Below are 15,288 nucleotides of genomic sequence, written 5' to 3' on the forward strand. Positions count from 1 at the left end.
CCGATTTCGCCCATTTTCAATACCATCCGTCCTACGCCAGAAAGAAGTGGTCGTACCAAGTTTCGTTAACATATCTCAATTTTTTTTAATTTATCGTGTGCACAGACGGACGGGCGTGTTTTTAGATAGTAACCCATATTTTCATAAAACAATTATAAAAATTTTTTTAAACAAAGAAAATAGCCAACACTTGCTAAAATATGTATTCCCTATTTACACCGTAAATTAAAGACATAAATTCATGATTACACACAACATTAAGCAGCAGCAGCTTTTAATTTCATGCGATTATTGGCAAATTGGAAAAACGACTTCGATGCAGCTATATATTCCGCTTCATCACCGCCATTCTCATGTATGAAGGTCTCTGAAAATAATTTTGAATTGAAAGTAAAAGTAAATAAGAATCTGTCAGGAATCTGTTTCCTCTAGCTAGCTTAATAAGCTTATTAAATTGCTTAGTTGCGTTGTTATTAAGTTAGTTTATATACTTACGACGTATAGCTAAGGCAATCGTTAAACTGCGAGCGCAATTTTCGCGTCGGTTCCTCTCCATGNATCACAAATAAATGCTCGGCAAGTTACATTATACGATTTGCCTTCGTAAACAAAGTTATTTTGTAATAACTCGTTGAGTTCTTCGACAAATTCGCTCAAATATTTATCAACATTTGTTGGATGAGACTTTCCACAAAATATACCAACGACAAAAACCTCTTCTGTACCAGTAACATTGACCAAAATTGGCCACACGCTTCTCTGTGATCTTTTTGAAATCGGAAGACCGTCAATGTTAAAGTTTAATTCCAACATCAACAATTCCGGCTTATGTATACGCATGAAATCTGTTAGGCTGTCTTTTAGTCCATAGTGCGCATATTGGGTGGGCTTTCCAAAACGGAACCAATCGAAATTTCAGCGAAAGTATAAGGAATTTCGTCATGAAACTTGGTGAGGATGTTGGGGGAGGCCTCCTCAACATGACTTGTTCACTCTCACAATATAATTGCTAATAGTATTTTAGCAATTTGTTGTTAAATAATGTCCACTATCACCCCTTAATTTTTTTAAAATATGCCACTTATCACTTATATTTTGTGTTACATATTATATTTTCAATGCTCACATGCGTATTTTATGCTTTTATTACATATAATTCACCAATTAATTAAGTAAAACGCGTTTATAAATTTGTGTTCACGTTTTACCACTTTTCACAAACAAACAGAAATAACAATGGCCGACAGTAAGAGCAAATATGTGCTGCCATACGTTTTAAAAGTAAATACGCCACTATTAAAGGATTTTATTAAAACGCGGCCAACACAAAAAGGAGTTGTGTGTAAAATCGTCATATTTTTATGGCAACCGTATTCCAACGGTATTTCTTTTATTCTCTTCTTATTTTTTCGCATGCAGAAGCTTTTTTTTTAATATACTTTCATAAATTATGAAATTTTTTTATATAAAATCGCGTGATTTTATATAAAACACCCAGTAACCATATATTAATATAGTTCCATATATATCGAAAATTTTTAATAAAAAATCGCGCGATTTTTTATTAAAAATTTTCGCCTGCGGCGCTTTATATTCTAAAAATCGATACTTCCATAAATAATGAACATTTTTATTAAAACATCGCTTTTTATTATAAAATCGATACTTCGATAAATTATGCAACTTTTTAATCAAAAATCGACCAATAAATAATTAAATTTTTTTATTAAATATCGCGCGATCATTATCTGCATTTTTTTAATGCTTCCGTTTTGTGTTTTTGAGGCATTTTTTCATATGTATGGCAGCACTGACATTTCACTTCAATTGGTGTACAAAGCAAAAGGTGAGGTTAAATTCGGTATTTTTTGCAACCTTAAATGCGAATTACTTTAAAACTATAAGCCTCCGGAGGGTGGGGTCTTCAGATTTAGAATCTGAAAAAGCTCCTCTATACTCCCTAATATTTTTTTTTTCAAAGCCTGGATCCGTTTTGGAAAATTTTCCCCGCATATTCTCTATCCGCCATTTTTACTGTTGGAGGATCTTTCGGTGTGCGTTCAATTNTGAAATCTGTTAGGCTGTCTTTTAGTCCATAGTGCGCATATTCTCCATCCGCCATTTTTACTGTTGGAGGATCTTTCGGTGTGCGTTTCAATGTCCTAACATCCAAAGGTAAATGCTCAATTTTTCGCTGCAACATTGTAAGCAACTCGTTCCCTGCAGCGTGACTTATATTGTACTTAACAAGCCAAGCGGCTAATGCTTCATTGAACGTGGGCAAAACATTTTCGTCGGATAAGGATAACTCATCATATGCAGGCTCCAATATTCCACCGATTGACAAAGCGGGCCCTGGATCGGATTGAATGTTATGTTCAATTTTTTCTCCGCAGACTTCACTACTCATAAGCAAATTTATAATTTCTTTACACTGTCTTTTTTCACGTTTTAAACGCGACATTTCTATCTATTTACTTTTTCTTTTAATAATTATAATTAAAATATATTTTAAAGAAAGTAAACATGTCACTAACACTTGAAAAAATGTTATATTTATAGCTCATGTCGTTGGAATTTGCATTTCATTTTTAAGTTTAAATCATTTATAAACATTCGCTCTCAACACTTATTAAAGGTTTATTTGAAAAAAACTTTAAATAAACTTAATATTAAAAATGCTTATTTAACGCTTATTATAGCAAACTTACTTAGAGTTATTTTTAAAAACATTTACTGAAATGTCTGTTGGGTAAGTTANTATAGCAAACTTACTTAGAGTTATTTTTAAAAACATTTACTGAAATGCCTGTTGGGTAAGTTATGAATGTGTTTGTAAATCGTTTGAATTTTAGGGGAAAGTGGTGAGCCGTGGCTGGCAGGGTTGCTAGTGATAAGAAAATGAAAGACAAAGATTTTGATTTTGTTTTTTCGTAGCAAAACTGTAAACAAAAGATGAAAGAAATGTCAACGAAAACACTAACATCCGGTGCGAACAGTTTTGAGCCCACAATCCCAAAACTCTTTTTCAAAGAGTTTTCGTTGTCGGTCCGAACATGGTATTACATGTACATAAACTAAGAACACACTGCTTGTTAAAGGCTATAGTCATAACAAGTAAGAAAGTCTAAGTTCGTGCGGAGCCGAACATTAAATACCCGGCGCAAGTATTAAATATATGTTTTTTCACCTTTTCGAAACGTACCGCTAGATGGTAAGCCGGGATATATCAATTTTGAGTAAATTAGCGTCCCTAAATTTCGAAATATTGCAGTTTCAAGCATTTCTGAAATTTACCGTTATATGAAAAGCGGCCGTAATTTTATAATAATAAAAATACCGAGTTTGGTACAAATTGGTAGAACGGTTACCGATATACATATATGTGATCATAAGGGGGCGGTCCCACGCCCCTTTTTCAAAATTTTACCATCAACGTATTTCTTGGCAAAGAATTGTTGCAAGCATCAATTTTGAATAAATTTGCTTTAATAATTACTGATTTATCGAAGATTTTGTATTTCTCTAAATTACCGTTATATGGGATGTGGGCGTGGTTATTTTCCGATTTTTTTTTAATTTTAGTGCTATTGATATTTGGGAAAGTTTCATGAAACTCTTAGAAGAAAACACGCATCCTTTTAGCCATTATTTATCAAAGAAAGACGAAGATTATGGAAAACAATTTGGGAAGTATGCTAAAATATTCATATCTGAAAATGTTGCGTTTCCTGCTGATGAAGTTCTTTTCGAAATCAAAAAGCCAACTGTGTCGAACAGCAGCCGGATTCTAAATTTCGCTATCGCTAAAATGAAAATACGATTTTTTAGCTATCTCCAAAACTTGCGGTTCTGTCCTTTCATTCGCTTGGTATGCTGTACCAAGGCCAACAACTGTGACAAGTTTGGAAGAAATCGGTGCAGCGGTTACCAAGATATACACATGTAACTATAAGTGGGCGTGGCTACGCCCATTTTCCAAAAATTTTTAATATTCTTATTTTTCGTCTAAAAGTTATTCTAAATGTCAATTTTGAGTGAATTATCTTCAGTAGTTACTAAAATATCGCAGTTTTCGTATTTCTGGTAATTACCGTTATATGGGAAGTGGGCGTGGTTATTGTTCGATTTCGCCCATTTTCAATACCAACCTACCTTGGATAAATGGAAACCTACATACCAAATTTCGTTGAGATATCTAAATTTGTGCTCGAGTTTTCGTGTACACGGACGGACGGACAGACAGACATGGCTTAATCGACTTCTCTATTCATTCTGAGCATTTATGTATACATTTGTCTATATCTATCTATCTCGATTCGTTTTGGCTGTTACAAACAACCGTTATGTGAACAAAATTAATATACCCTTTTGAACAAGTGCGCTTGGGTATAAAAATAATTATGTTGTCTGTGAAGCAATCAATAAATAGTGGAAAAATGTGTTTTTTTATTTTATGTTATTAAAAGTACGATTCCTGTGTACAAACGAATTTTTTGCTCGCCTTTCAAGCGCCTATTTAAATAAATTATACGGATACGCAGCCTGCAATTAAAAAAATAGCTTTTTCATATTTATTGGAAGGTCTATTTTATGGCTGTGGGATAATAATTTTTCGGAGAAGTTGGTGGTGCCAAAAATTACTTCGCCATTATATATTTGAAATATCCAACTTATTCGTTTTTCTGCAATTTACAAGGCTTCGCCTAGGCATTATTAATTTTTTAATCACAAATAAATATTATAGTATTTTTCCACTAAAATTCAAACGGAAAATTTTAGAAAAAAAAAACAATGTTGCAAGCAAATAATAATCGCCCCAAAATATATGTAAATACTTGCAAAGAAGCAACATATAAAACGTTCAACGAATAAAGGCAACATTGTGAAATATAAGGTAGCCGAATGTCAGCAAATGAACAGAGAATGCTGCCTTATTACTTCACCTGTTTATTGCGCCATGCTCAATGTAGACGATTGTTTTTTCCAAAAAGCTCTTTTTCATTTAATAACATAAATGGGGCCAATTTGAACGTAATATTAAAGATAGTTTACATTTTTCTTGCATGATTCTAACCATGGCAGCCACAGTTTCACTTAAAAAAAAACATTGGAAAAATTTTAACTGTTCGAAAAGGTGGCTGCCACGCCTCTACAATCAAACAAGCTGAAAGAGTATAATCATTGCTCGCCCTATTTTATTTCTAAATATATACATCTAAAAATTTGAAAAACTAAATAAGACGTTAAGCGAAAAACCACTTATATTCAAATTTGGGTGGCGGTCGGCACGCCTTAACTTTATTGTGCCACAGGGCCACCCTAATTTAAGTACATAAAAACGTATTTCACAGAAGTAACTAGGATGGCATACTAATGATTCATAAATATATCGACAGATGCTTAATAAGTAGCACCATGCGGTGCAAGATCGTAGTATTATTATTAACTGCCAGTTTGCAGTCTCCACAGTGTGTTGTATATACCACGCAACTTCAAGAGCTCCTTATGTGAACCACATTCAGCAACTTGGCCATTGTCGAGCACAAATATCAAATCGGAGTCAACAATTGTAGATAATCTATGAGCAATGCTAATAGTTGTTCTTCCTTTACTAGCCGCATCTAGAGCATCCTGTACAATCTGCAATTAAATAAAATAATTATACTTGTACAGTCCATATGATCACAAATATAAAAAAAAAAAAAACTGATGTATGTATGTAGTTAATATAAACCTTTTCGCTCTCAGCATCAAGAGCTGATGTGGCTTCGTCAAGTAGCAAGATTTTCGGATTTCTAACCATGGCGCGGGCGATGGCGATTCGCTGCTTTTGACCACCGGACAATTGTGTGCCTTTCTCACCCATGCGTGTCTCATAGCCCTGCAATTTGTAAAATATAATCATATTAAATATATGTACACGTTTAAAGTTCTCAATTTGCTTCCAAAATGCGGAAGAAAGAAATGCATATTATGTATGTATGTATGCATGGGCGTAGCCAGGTAGGGGCAGGGGGGTGAGGGGCGGGCCCCCCTAACTTCCAAATTTTTGCCTAGATATTGAAATATATTACCACAAAATGGATTGAACAGAAACTATAAATAAATTTATAGTTCAAGTGCTTAGTCTTTTCTGTACAATCTGAGATTATGGATAAAACTATAGACCGGTTGGGTGAACAGCCAAGACGTTTACTTCTTAAGTGTGACAAAACAAATTCAAGTAATATACTTAGCATAAATGAATATACCAGCATAAAAAATCTGCATACTCAAAATGTTCAATACGCCCTCATATTTATACATACCTATGTGTATAATTTAAGATAAGCGTAGGAAGAAAAAAGTTTATTTTTTACATTTTTTATTTTAAACAACGTCTGGTCCGGCTATTTGGTTTACTATACAGGTATGTAGAGCTATGAATTTAAAAAATACATCAGGGCTTAGTTGAGATATTCGCTTTTGACCACTATGTTTTGTACATTTCCCAGTACTGCATAGCTTTCGACTGCCATTCAACTGGGAGTGGCCCGCGTGCGCTGGGTTTGGGTCCCGCCACGTTAGAACCCCGCCCAATGAAAAAAACACATGCCTCGGATAATACCCCTTCTTTTGATGACGATCACGGCAAACATAGGAAGGACTATGATTTTAGGGTATGCACTTGGACCATCCGAACCCTTAATCGGGATGGTGCCTCTGCCCGGCAGGTTGTTGTCCTAGGGAAAATAAAGGCTGACATCACCGCCATCCACGAAATGCGATGGGCGGGGCGAGGAAGGTAAGGGTGGAGCCTTGCGACGTCTACTACAGTTACCACGTAAAGGAGTGCAATTCGGTGTTGGATTTGTGGTGGGAGAGAGACCGGCGTTCACTCTATTGGACGAAAGGCTAGCCACAATCCGCATCAAAGCGAGATTCTTCAACATCTCATTCATATGTGTATCCAAGGCTCTCTTAACTTAGAGCGTACATATTAGCTGAGGGTCATCGACTTCGCCGGGGCCCGAAACTTGGCAGTGTGTATTACTGGGTTCTAGCATAAAAAGATCCTTCAAGCTACATGGGTGTCTTCAGATCGAAAAACGGGAAACCAAATCGAGCATGTTGCGATAGACGGAAGGCATGCTTCCAGTGTTTTAGGTGTACATACTTACACTCCGAGGGCCAAATATCGACTGGCACTACTATATTGATGCATCCAATATACGACCCAACCTCGGAGCAGCAAAAAAGGGCCCCCAACAATGCAAGGAAAGTTCAACGTCGAAAAGCTGCAATCAAAACAGACGGCCAATGGATTCGGCGCTCGACCCTCACACCTGCTGTGAGAGAGCACTCTTCAACAAACCGACTTGCGCGATCAGTGAAACCACATTTCCCGCTCATTACTGGTATGATGAGGAGTGTGAGAAAATAATTGAAATGCTGGCCGACAGAAAAAACACCCGAAATTTTTAGTAGAGGGTTGAGCGACTTACGGAAGGTGTCAAGACTCTTGTAGGAACAACCATGGCGACCTAGTGACCGATGTCCAAAACATACTCAGAATATGGAGGGAACACTTTTCGACCCTTTTGAATGGCAGAAGCACTGAAAGAAGTGGAGAAGACGAACCCGAGGTCCCAGTCGATGACGATGGAGTCGATATCCCAGCGCCTGACTATGATGAAAAGTGCCAAAGCTGCTTGAGCTGACGGCCTGTCAGCTGAGCTATTTAATTACGATGGCAAGGAGGTAATAAGGTACATGCCCGACGACTGGAATTCAAGTGCGCTCTGCCCAATCCACAAGAAAGGCGACCCCGCCATGCGTGCCAACTACCGCGGGATCAGCCTTCTAAGTATAGGTGGCAAGGTCTTATCAAATGTATTGTCTATCATAGACCAGGTATTCACAATACGCCAAATCTTGGAAAAGACCCGCAAGAAAAGGATCGGCACTCACCACCTATATTTCGACTTTAAAGCCGCTTTCGACAGCACTAAAAGAAGTTTCCTATATCCCCTCAAAACTCATACGGCTGTGAAAAATGACGTTGAGCAATACCACCAGCTCTGCTCTGTTGCCGTTCGCCACCAGACGGGGTTTCAGCCGCGAAGCCTGTCCTGGCTTTTCCAAGTTGGACAAGGAAGCAAAGCGAATGGGTCTGGTGGTAAACGAGGACAAGACGAAGTATCCCTGTCATCAAACAAACAATCACCACATTCGCGCCTTGGCACCCACGTCACTTTCGACAGTTGTAATTTCGAGAAAGTAGAGAATTTCGTTTACTTGGGAACCAGCATTAACACCGATAATAATGTCAGCATGGAAATCCAACGCAGAATCGCTCTTGCCAACAAGTACTGCTTTGGACTGAGTAGGCAATTCAGGAGTAAAGTCCTCTCTCGACGTACGAAAACCACACTATAAATCACTCATCATGCCCGTGCTGGTATATGGCGAATTAAAATACAGCGGCTCAACTGGCTTGACCATGTCGTTCGAATGGACACCGACGCCCCACCTCTGAAAGTATTCTGGCTTCACTTGGCATTTCCAATTGGCGTCGGTTGGCCAAAATCGCTTTGGCGGTTACAGCGCCAAATAAGAAGAAGAAGAAGAGAATAGATCTATAACCTTATCAGTCACACAGCGTTATAATCCCGACGAAATCCTTGACGGTGGTACCGGGAGGGGAACGGTACATGACGGTAGGAAGTTTAGTTTGGGTTAAAGTCTCACACTGACGGGGTTAGGCTTTCGATGCTTCCTCCTCGTAAAATAAACATGCTCAGTAAAAAGTTAACAATAAAATCGACGAATAGTTTTATACAGTTACAACAGTTAGTTGCAACATATTTACGTCTATTGGTTACAATAATTTTAAGCTATAATAAAAAATTTTTTAGTAAGTAAGTTATTGGTTTTGAATTTTTTTTTGTATGGGGCCCCCCCTAAATATCGTTCTGGCTACGCCCAGGTATGTATGAATGTGCATCACACAAAAATATTACTTTTTTTGTATAAAATCACAAAAAATTCTTTATATATTTTAACTTTCACCAACATATCGAGATCCTCTCGGAGATTTGATTTTTTTTGTCTCTTAACGTTTGTTAAGAGCCCAAACTCTCCACTCGAAGAAACAAGTTTTGAACCAGTCAATGACGTTTGAATGTGCACTAACTCACACAAGTAAACACGTGTTGATTTTTATAATATTCACAATGTTTTCCAAATAAATTTTTTTTTTTGTTAATTTTCTATAAAAATATTGTCAATGCTTTAGCCAAAGCCATGTAAATCAAAATCCAAACTTTATACCAAACTTGGGAAAACTTAACAAATTTTCATAAAATTTTTCATTTGAATCTTTACAACATTTTCGGGTATGCAATTGTATGGGCTACAACATACAATTTGAGTCCAAAACAAGTGCAAGTTTTAACCGGCTAAAAATTCGCGTTGATTTTTAATATATTTTTTTGCTAACGAATTTTTGCTCTTTTTTCCATATAAGCATGCATTTCTTATGATAAAATGCGGAAGACAGTTTGCAATGAAATATAAAAAAATTTCCGACAGTTTTTATAAATTTTACTTGTCATATAAAAAAGACCAAAACCGTCACGAGAAAAATTATCAAAAATCAACACGCTGTTTGAAACTTGCACTTCATGACAATAAAATTGTGTGTTATAAAATTGAGTATCGAAAAATTTTCTAAAGACTCAGATTACAAAGTTTGAAAATTTGTGGAATTTTTCCAAATTTTATATACACTTTGAAACTTTGATTTTTATAGTTTTGGTTAAAGCGTGGGCAATATTTTTATAGAAAAAAAATTTCGCTTGAAAAATATTGTGGTTGTTTACACTTGCCTGGTTATCTGGTTGAAAATTATTATTCTGTAGTGTATTTTAATGTTGTGTACTGAATAAAAAATATAACCACATAACCAGAAAACCTGATAACCAGGCAACCACATTGTGAATATTAAAAAAAAAAATCAACAGTCAGTTACTTGTTTGAGTAAAGCTTTGGTTTCCTCGAAAAGCGGTGCCGTAATATTACGACCGTATCATACCGAACGCTATTCTTAACGCTTATAGCGGTACCGCTTTTATGTAAAGCTAAATGGACGTAGCGCAACTTTGCGCTTTTATGTTGTTATGCATTCATTGCTTTTCACAACGTTTATTAGGACTTCATCCTCTTCGGCCATCCATGCACTTTCCACTTTATTATTCAAAATTCATAGAAATGTATATTTAATGCTTTTATTTTGGTCAAAAGAATTGTAAACAAATTTTCTAATCCACCGCTACAAATATGACGTTGCCAAAAAACGTTGATAAATATTTACACAACGTCACTGTTGCCGTCAGAAATATTACGGTGCCGTCAAATTACATTACAGTGTGTATTGCCGTCATCTTAATTGTCATCTTGCAATATTTACATGGCAACGTAAAGTTGCGACCGCTTTTTTATGTTACCGCTTTCGAGGAAACCAAAGCTTAACTGTATTTATGCTCAAAATATTTCGTCATGGAAGATCGACCTACATATCTCGGCAGCCAGTTCAAAAACGCCGTATCTCAGGAAACTTTTCAAGAACGCTATACTTCATAATTTTATGGAAACACACCCTAACTTAGAATTTGGTTGAAGAACACCTCATCTTAGAACTCGATTCAAAAACGCCCTATCTCAAATGAAAATATATTGAAAATTTGACCCAAATTCTGAGATAGGGCGTTCTTCAATCAAATTCTGAAATAAGGCGTTGTTGAGCAGTTTTCTAACATAGGGCGTTTTCGAACTTGATGCCGAGATAGGTCGATCTTCCACGACGGTGTGTATGTAAATTCGAGTGGTCCAAAAAGCAGTAAAGTCGGAATTTGAATGCCGCCCTAGCAACTTCCCTGTCTTCATACAATGCATTTTGTTAATGCCGCACGTCCACAGGTTTTTTGCTCTAATATGCTAAAGAACGTCCATATATACCATAACATCTAATTTTTATAAATTGTTATATATTGCTTTAACTTTTTTTTTTTTTTGTTTTATTTTATTACTCATATGTGTGAAGACGGTCGAGTTAATTTGAAGAAAATCTATTCTTATTTTATACCTGATGAATTAATTGATGAAATGGTACTTCATACTAATAACTACGCTCAGTTGTTGAAAGAAGTACGAACTGCACAATTCAGTCAAATGACGAGGTGGAAAAATGTCAGTGAGAGGATTTGAAAACATTTTTTGGAGTCGTTATGTATATGGGCCGCCAGTTGAGCACTACTGGAAGTTGGACGTGCTTTGCTATGATCCTCTTATGCACAGAATAAATGTGTCTTATAACAGGCTCACCTCTATTCTAATATGCTGGCACTTTACAGAAATCCAAATAGGTGTTATTGGCGAACGAAGAACTCATAAAGTAGACCCACGTATAAACAGAGTGTCCAGATTTGGCGATTTCGCGCCAATTTGGCGATTTTTTTTTTGACATTTGCGCGTAAAAATTTAGGGAATCGCCATTGGCGATTTTTTTGCCTTCAAATAAATTTTTTCCAATTATAAAAATATACCAAACTTAGTTTCCCACGATAATTTTGCAGAAGAGGCTAATGAACTGCGTGATAAACTTGACTTAAGAATAGGGCTGCCAGATATCTCTCTTGCCAAACCGGGACACTTTAGGGGGGCCTCTCGCTCCCTTCTCTTTCATTTCGACGTGCGAAAGGATGTAGTGAAATTTTATTTTGACAGACAAAAACAGAAACATAAAAACATGAGTTCATGAGATCATTACAACGTACGCCAACAAAACAAAACAACTTATCACAACTAAAGCACAGAGAATTTTTCACAATGCATGAACCTTTTTTTATTCTTTACAAAATAACAGTTTATACTAAACATATGGAAAAACATAAAAATAAAATTGTTAAACTTTGTGCTAAACTCGGGAAAATTAAATAAATTTGCATACAAATTTGCAACATTCTAATCAGACTTTTTATAAAAATTTTTAAAATGAAGTTTTGCAGCCCATTAAATTTTAGTTGATTTTTGGTATTGTTTTTACTGAAAGTTTCTTCTATACAAACTATGTTCGATAATTCTTTTAATATGGAAGACACTGTCAGCAAAAAAAATAAATAAATGCTAAAAATCAACGAAATTTGCTGGCAACTTCAGACTTGCACTTTATTAATTGGCTCAAAAGCTACATTTTCAAAGTTTTTCTAAAAGATCTGATTAGAAATTGTGATCTGATGAAAGAGCCTCCGAGCCAATAATTTTTGACGGCACTGTACTTATAAGTACTCTAGGTTTCATGAAAGAAAGAAACTTAAGTACAAGATAACATAAAAATATCAGTCATATTTTCCGTTGCTATGAACTTGTTTCAAAACTTCTGTCTTTCCTTAATATAATTGTAAAACTCTGTGCACGTCATTTTGAACGTATTAGGTACATATACTAATCATCAACTATTGCTTGTGCAAAGTTCAACTATCTCGAAATGTGACTATTTCACAAATTAAACCGGTGCACTGAGAGAAAGAAGTTTATAATTAAAAAAGCGTGCTAGATTAAAAAAATACGTATATGAAAGAGCACCAACCCAACTCGTAATACATTTAAGTATACAAATTTTAGTTTTTAGTATAGAAATATACAATTCAAATACGCCCATATTAGAGTGAAGCGATTTGCAATTACCGATTGCTTTTTCATAATTAAGTTTAAAAAATATTTAAATTCCATGCTGGTTGTAATGGGAATTGAGCCCTGGCCCTCTGGAAATTAGCAAATTGTGGCAAGCATCTTCGCGCACTCAGCTACAGCCAGACATGTAAATGTGCATTTAAATGTTGAGTTTGAATCAACACCACGCGTGCGTGTTATGAAAGTATTATTTTTAAATACGAACATTTTTAAACGATAATCAGTGAATTCATAAAATTTTTCTGAATACTACAACGCGTTTTTTCTCTTAGTGTAGGGATTTTGGAACTTTTATTCAAATTTGTGCAATCAAATCAAAAACCGGGACACTAAAACGAAACCCGGGACATTTTAAGGTTGGACCGGGACACCGGGACAAATATTCTAAAACCGGGACATGTCCGGGAAAACCGGGACGTCTGGCAGCCCTACTTAAGAAGAAGAAGCATATTAAAAGACTGTCACAAATGATTAATCACGCTAATCGAAGAACTTTTGAAACGATTACCTAGTTCATTAAATACTTTTAAAAAAGCTTTAATTTTTTTCACTTGAAAAGTGTGTGAATCACAAGAGGGCGAGTTTGAGGGACCTGCCAAATCATTATTTGACTTTGAAGGAAATAAAAGTAGCGGAAACTGAATATTTAAATCTTTTAACTTTCCCATGAAATAACTTTTCTCAGAACCATTCCATCCGACTCCGAAGAATTTCGGAAAATTGCTTACGGAGTGAAAACCGTAACAGGCAATAAAATGTTTGGAAATACAAGTAAATTCATATTATTATTCTTGCCGCACTCACATGCTTTGTTGAGCGCATTTTTTCCGTAATGAATTCAATAAAAACTAAGATTCGAAATAGGATGAGGTTAGAAAGCCTTAATTCAATAGTTCGAAAAAAGTGTTATATGAAGGCTAATAGTTTCTCCAATATTAAACAATATTATTTCCAATATTAAACAGTATGTTATCAAGGTTGAATAGCTCAAAATATGACAACAACAGAAATGTATATGATTCATACACTATAGGTGCTTTTGAAAATATTGTAGAAATAGCTGATCCCGCCTTATTATAGGTTTTTATTTAGTTTTTAGCGCCGAGCTCTTAAAATCGGATTGTGCGATTAATCAATTAATATGAGTTATAATAAATTTAATAAGTGCGCAGTCCTATCGCAAAATGTGTTGAAACAAACATTTTTAAAAAGTATGCGTATTTAAAAAAAAAATGTTTTTACATCACTATTACATAAGTGACTTGTGTTATTTATTATTAAAGGTATTATATTCGTTTTTATATATATTATAACAAGATCTCATTTTTAAAATAAAAGATTTGTTAAATCGATTTCATGAATTTTATTTAAAAAAATTTGGATTTTTGGCGATATTTTTTCAGAAATTGTGCTTTTTTTTAAACAATCTGGACACCCTGCGTATAAATAAAGTGGTAAACAATTTTCGTAGTTTATATATACCTTCCTATATTATAGTCGTTGATGAGTCGATGGTCAAATTTCATGGAAAATTTATTATAAGAACATACAACCCAGCAAAAGCAGATCGCTACAGTATGAAAGTATATAAGGTCTGTACAGTAAATAGTTATACATGGTCATACCAAATTTATTCCGGAATAACGGATCAGGTAGAAGGTTTAGATAAACCTGGTTCAGCAGTGGTACAACTCACGGATTTTAGATGAAGGTCGTATAATCATTGCAGACAACTATTATACCTGCTTACCGTTGGCTGAGTATTAAAAGGTCGCAAAACGAACTTGTGTGGCACTTTACGTAAAAACAAAAGAAATTTGCCACAAGAAGTTTTAAAAGCGAAGCTAAGGAGGGGAGAACAAAGAGTTAGACAAAAGAACAATATCTATACTGTGCTGAAATGGCGTGATAAACGTGACGTACTTATGATTTCAACATGCCATGGAGATGGTATGTCTAACGTGACTACGAAAAGAGGTCTTGAAACCAGATGCAATAATCGACTATAATGAAGCTAAAAAAGGCATTGATATTTCGGACCAACTTGCTTCATTCCATTCTCCGTTACGTAAAAGTTTAACTTGGTACAAAAAGATAGCAGCAGAGTTGCTGTTTCAAGTCGCCGTCTTTACTGTTTTTGGACCACTCTTATTTACATTAGACTGCATCATCAATAAGAGTTGCAGTTTTTCCGCCGAGATTACACGAAATTATTAGTGGTATTCACCAAAGTGAGCAAGTGGCCTGGCATCGTGGCAAAAGAGTAGATCAGATGAAGCAACGACTGTTGTCAACTGTCGTTGCTTGAACTCATCTGCTCTTTTGCCAGACTGCCAGGCCACTTGCTCAATTTGGTGAATACCACTATTATATTTGAAGACCTCCACCAAAATATTTCGGAAAAATATTAAGATATATCTATATCTATATCTATATCTATATCTATATCTATATCTATATCTATATCTATATCTATATCTATATCTATATCTATATCTATATCTATATCTATATCTATATCTATATCTATATCTATATCTATATCTATATCTA

At 35.3% G+C, this 15,288-nt stretch overlaps 1 protein-coding gene across 1 annotated transcript in view; it reads right to left on the minus strand.

The window, feature by feature from the left end:
• Positions 1-5,250: 5,250 nt before the first annotated feature.
• Positions 5,251-15,288, minus strand: part of Mdr50 (Multi drug resistance 50) — a 46,261-nt gene continuing 36,223 nt past the window's right edge. Inside the window, exons 13-14 of the mRNA XM_017624323.1 lie at positions 5,738-5,884; positions 5,251-5,643 (exon numbers count right to left, since the gene is read on the minus strand). Coding sequence (XP_017479812.1) covers positions 5,446-5,643; positions 5,738-5,884 — 345 coding nt within the window. The 3' untranslated portion in view covers positions 5,251-5,445. The remainder of the gene's footprint in view (positions 5,644-5,737; positions 5,885-15,288) is intronic.

Source organism: Rhagoletis zephyria, unplaced genomic scaffold (genome assembly GCF_001687245.7).
Source record: "Rhagoletis zephyria isolate East Lansing unplaced genomic scaffold, Rhagoletis_zephyria_1.1 Rzeph_scaffold_03568, whole genome shotgun sequence".
In the NCBI taxonomy this organism is placed as follows: domain Eukaryota; kingdom Metazoa; phylum Arthropoda; class Insecta; order Diptera; family Tephritidae; genus Rhagoletis; species Rhagoletis zephyria.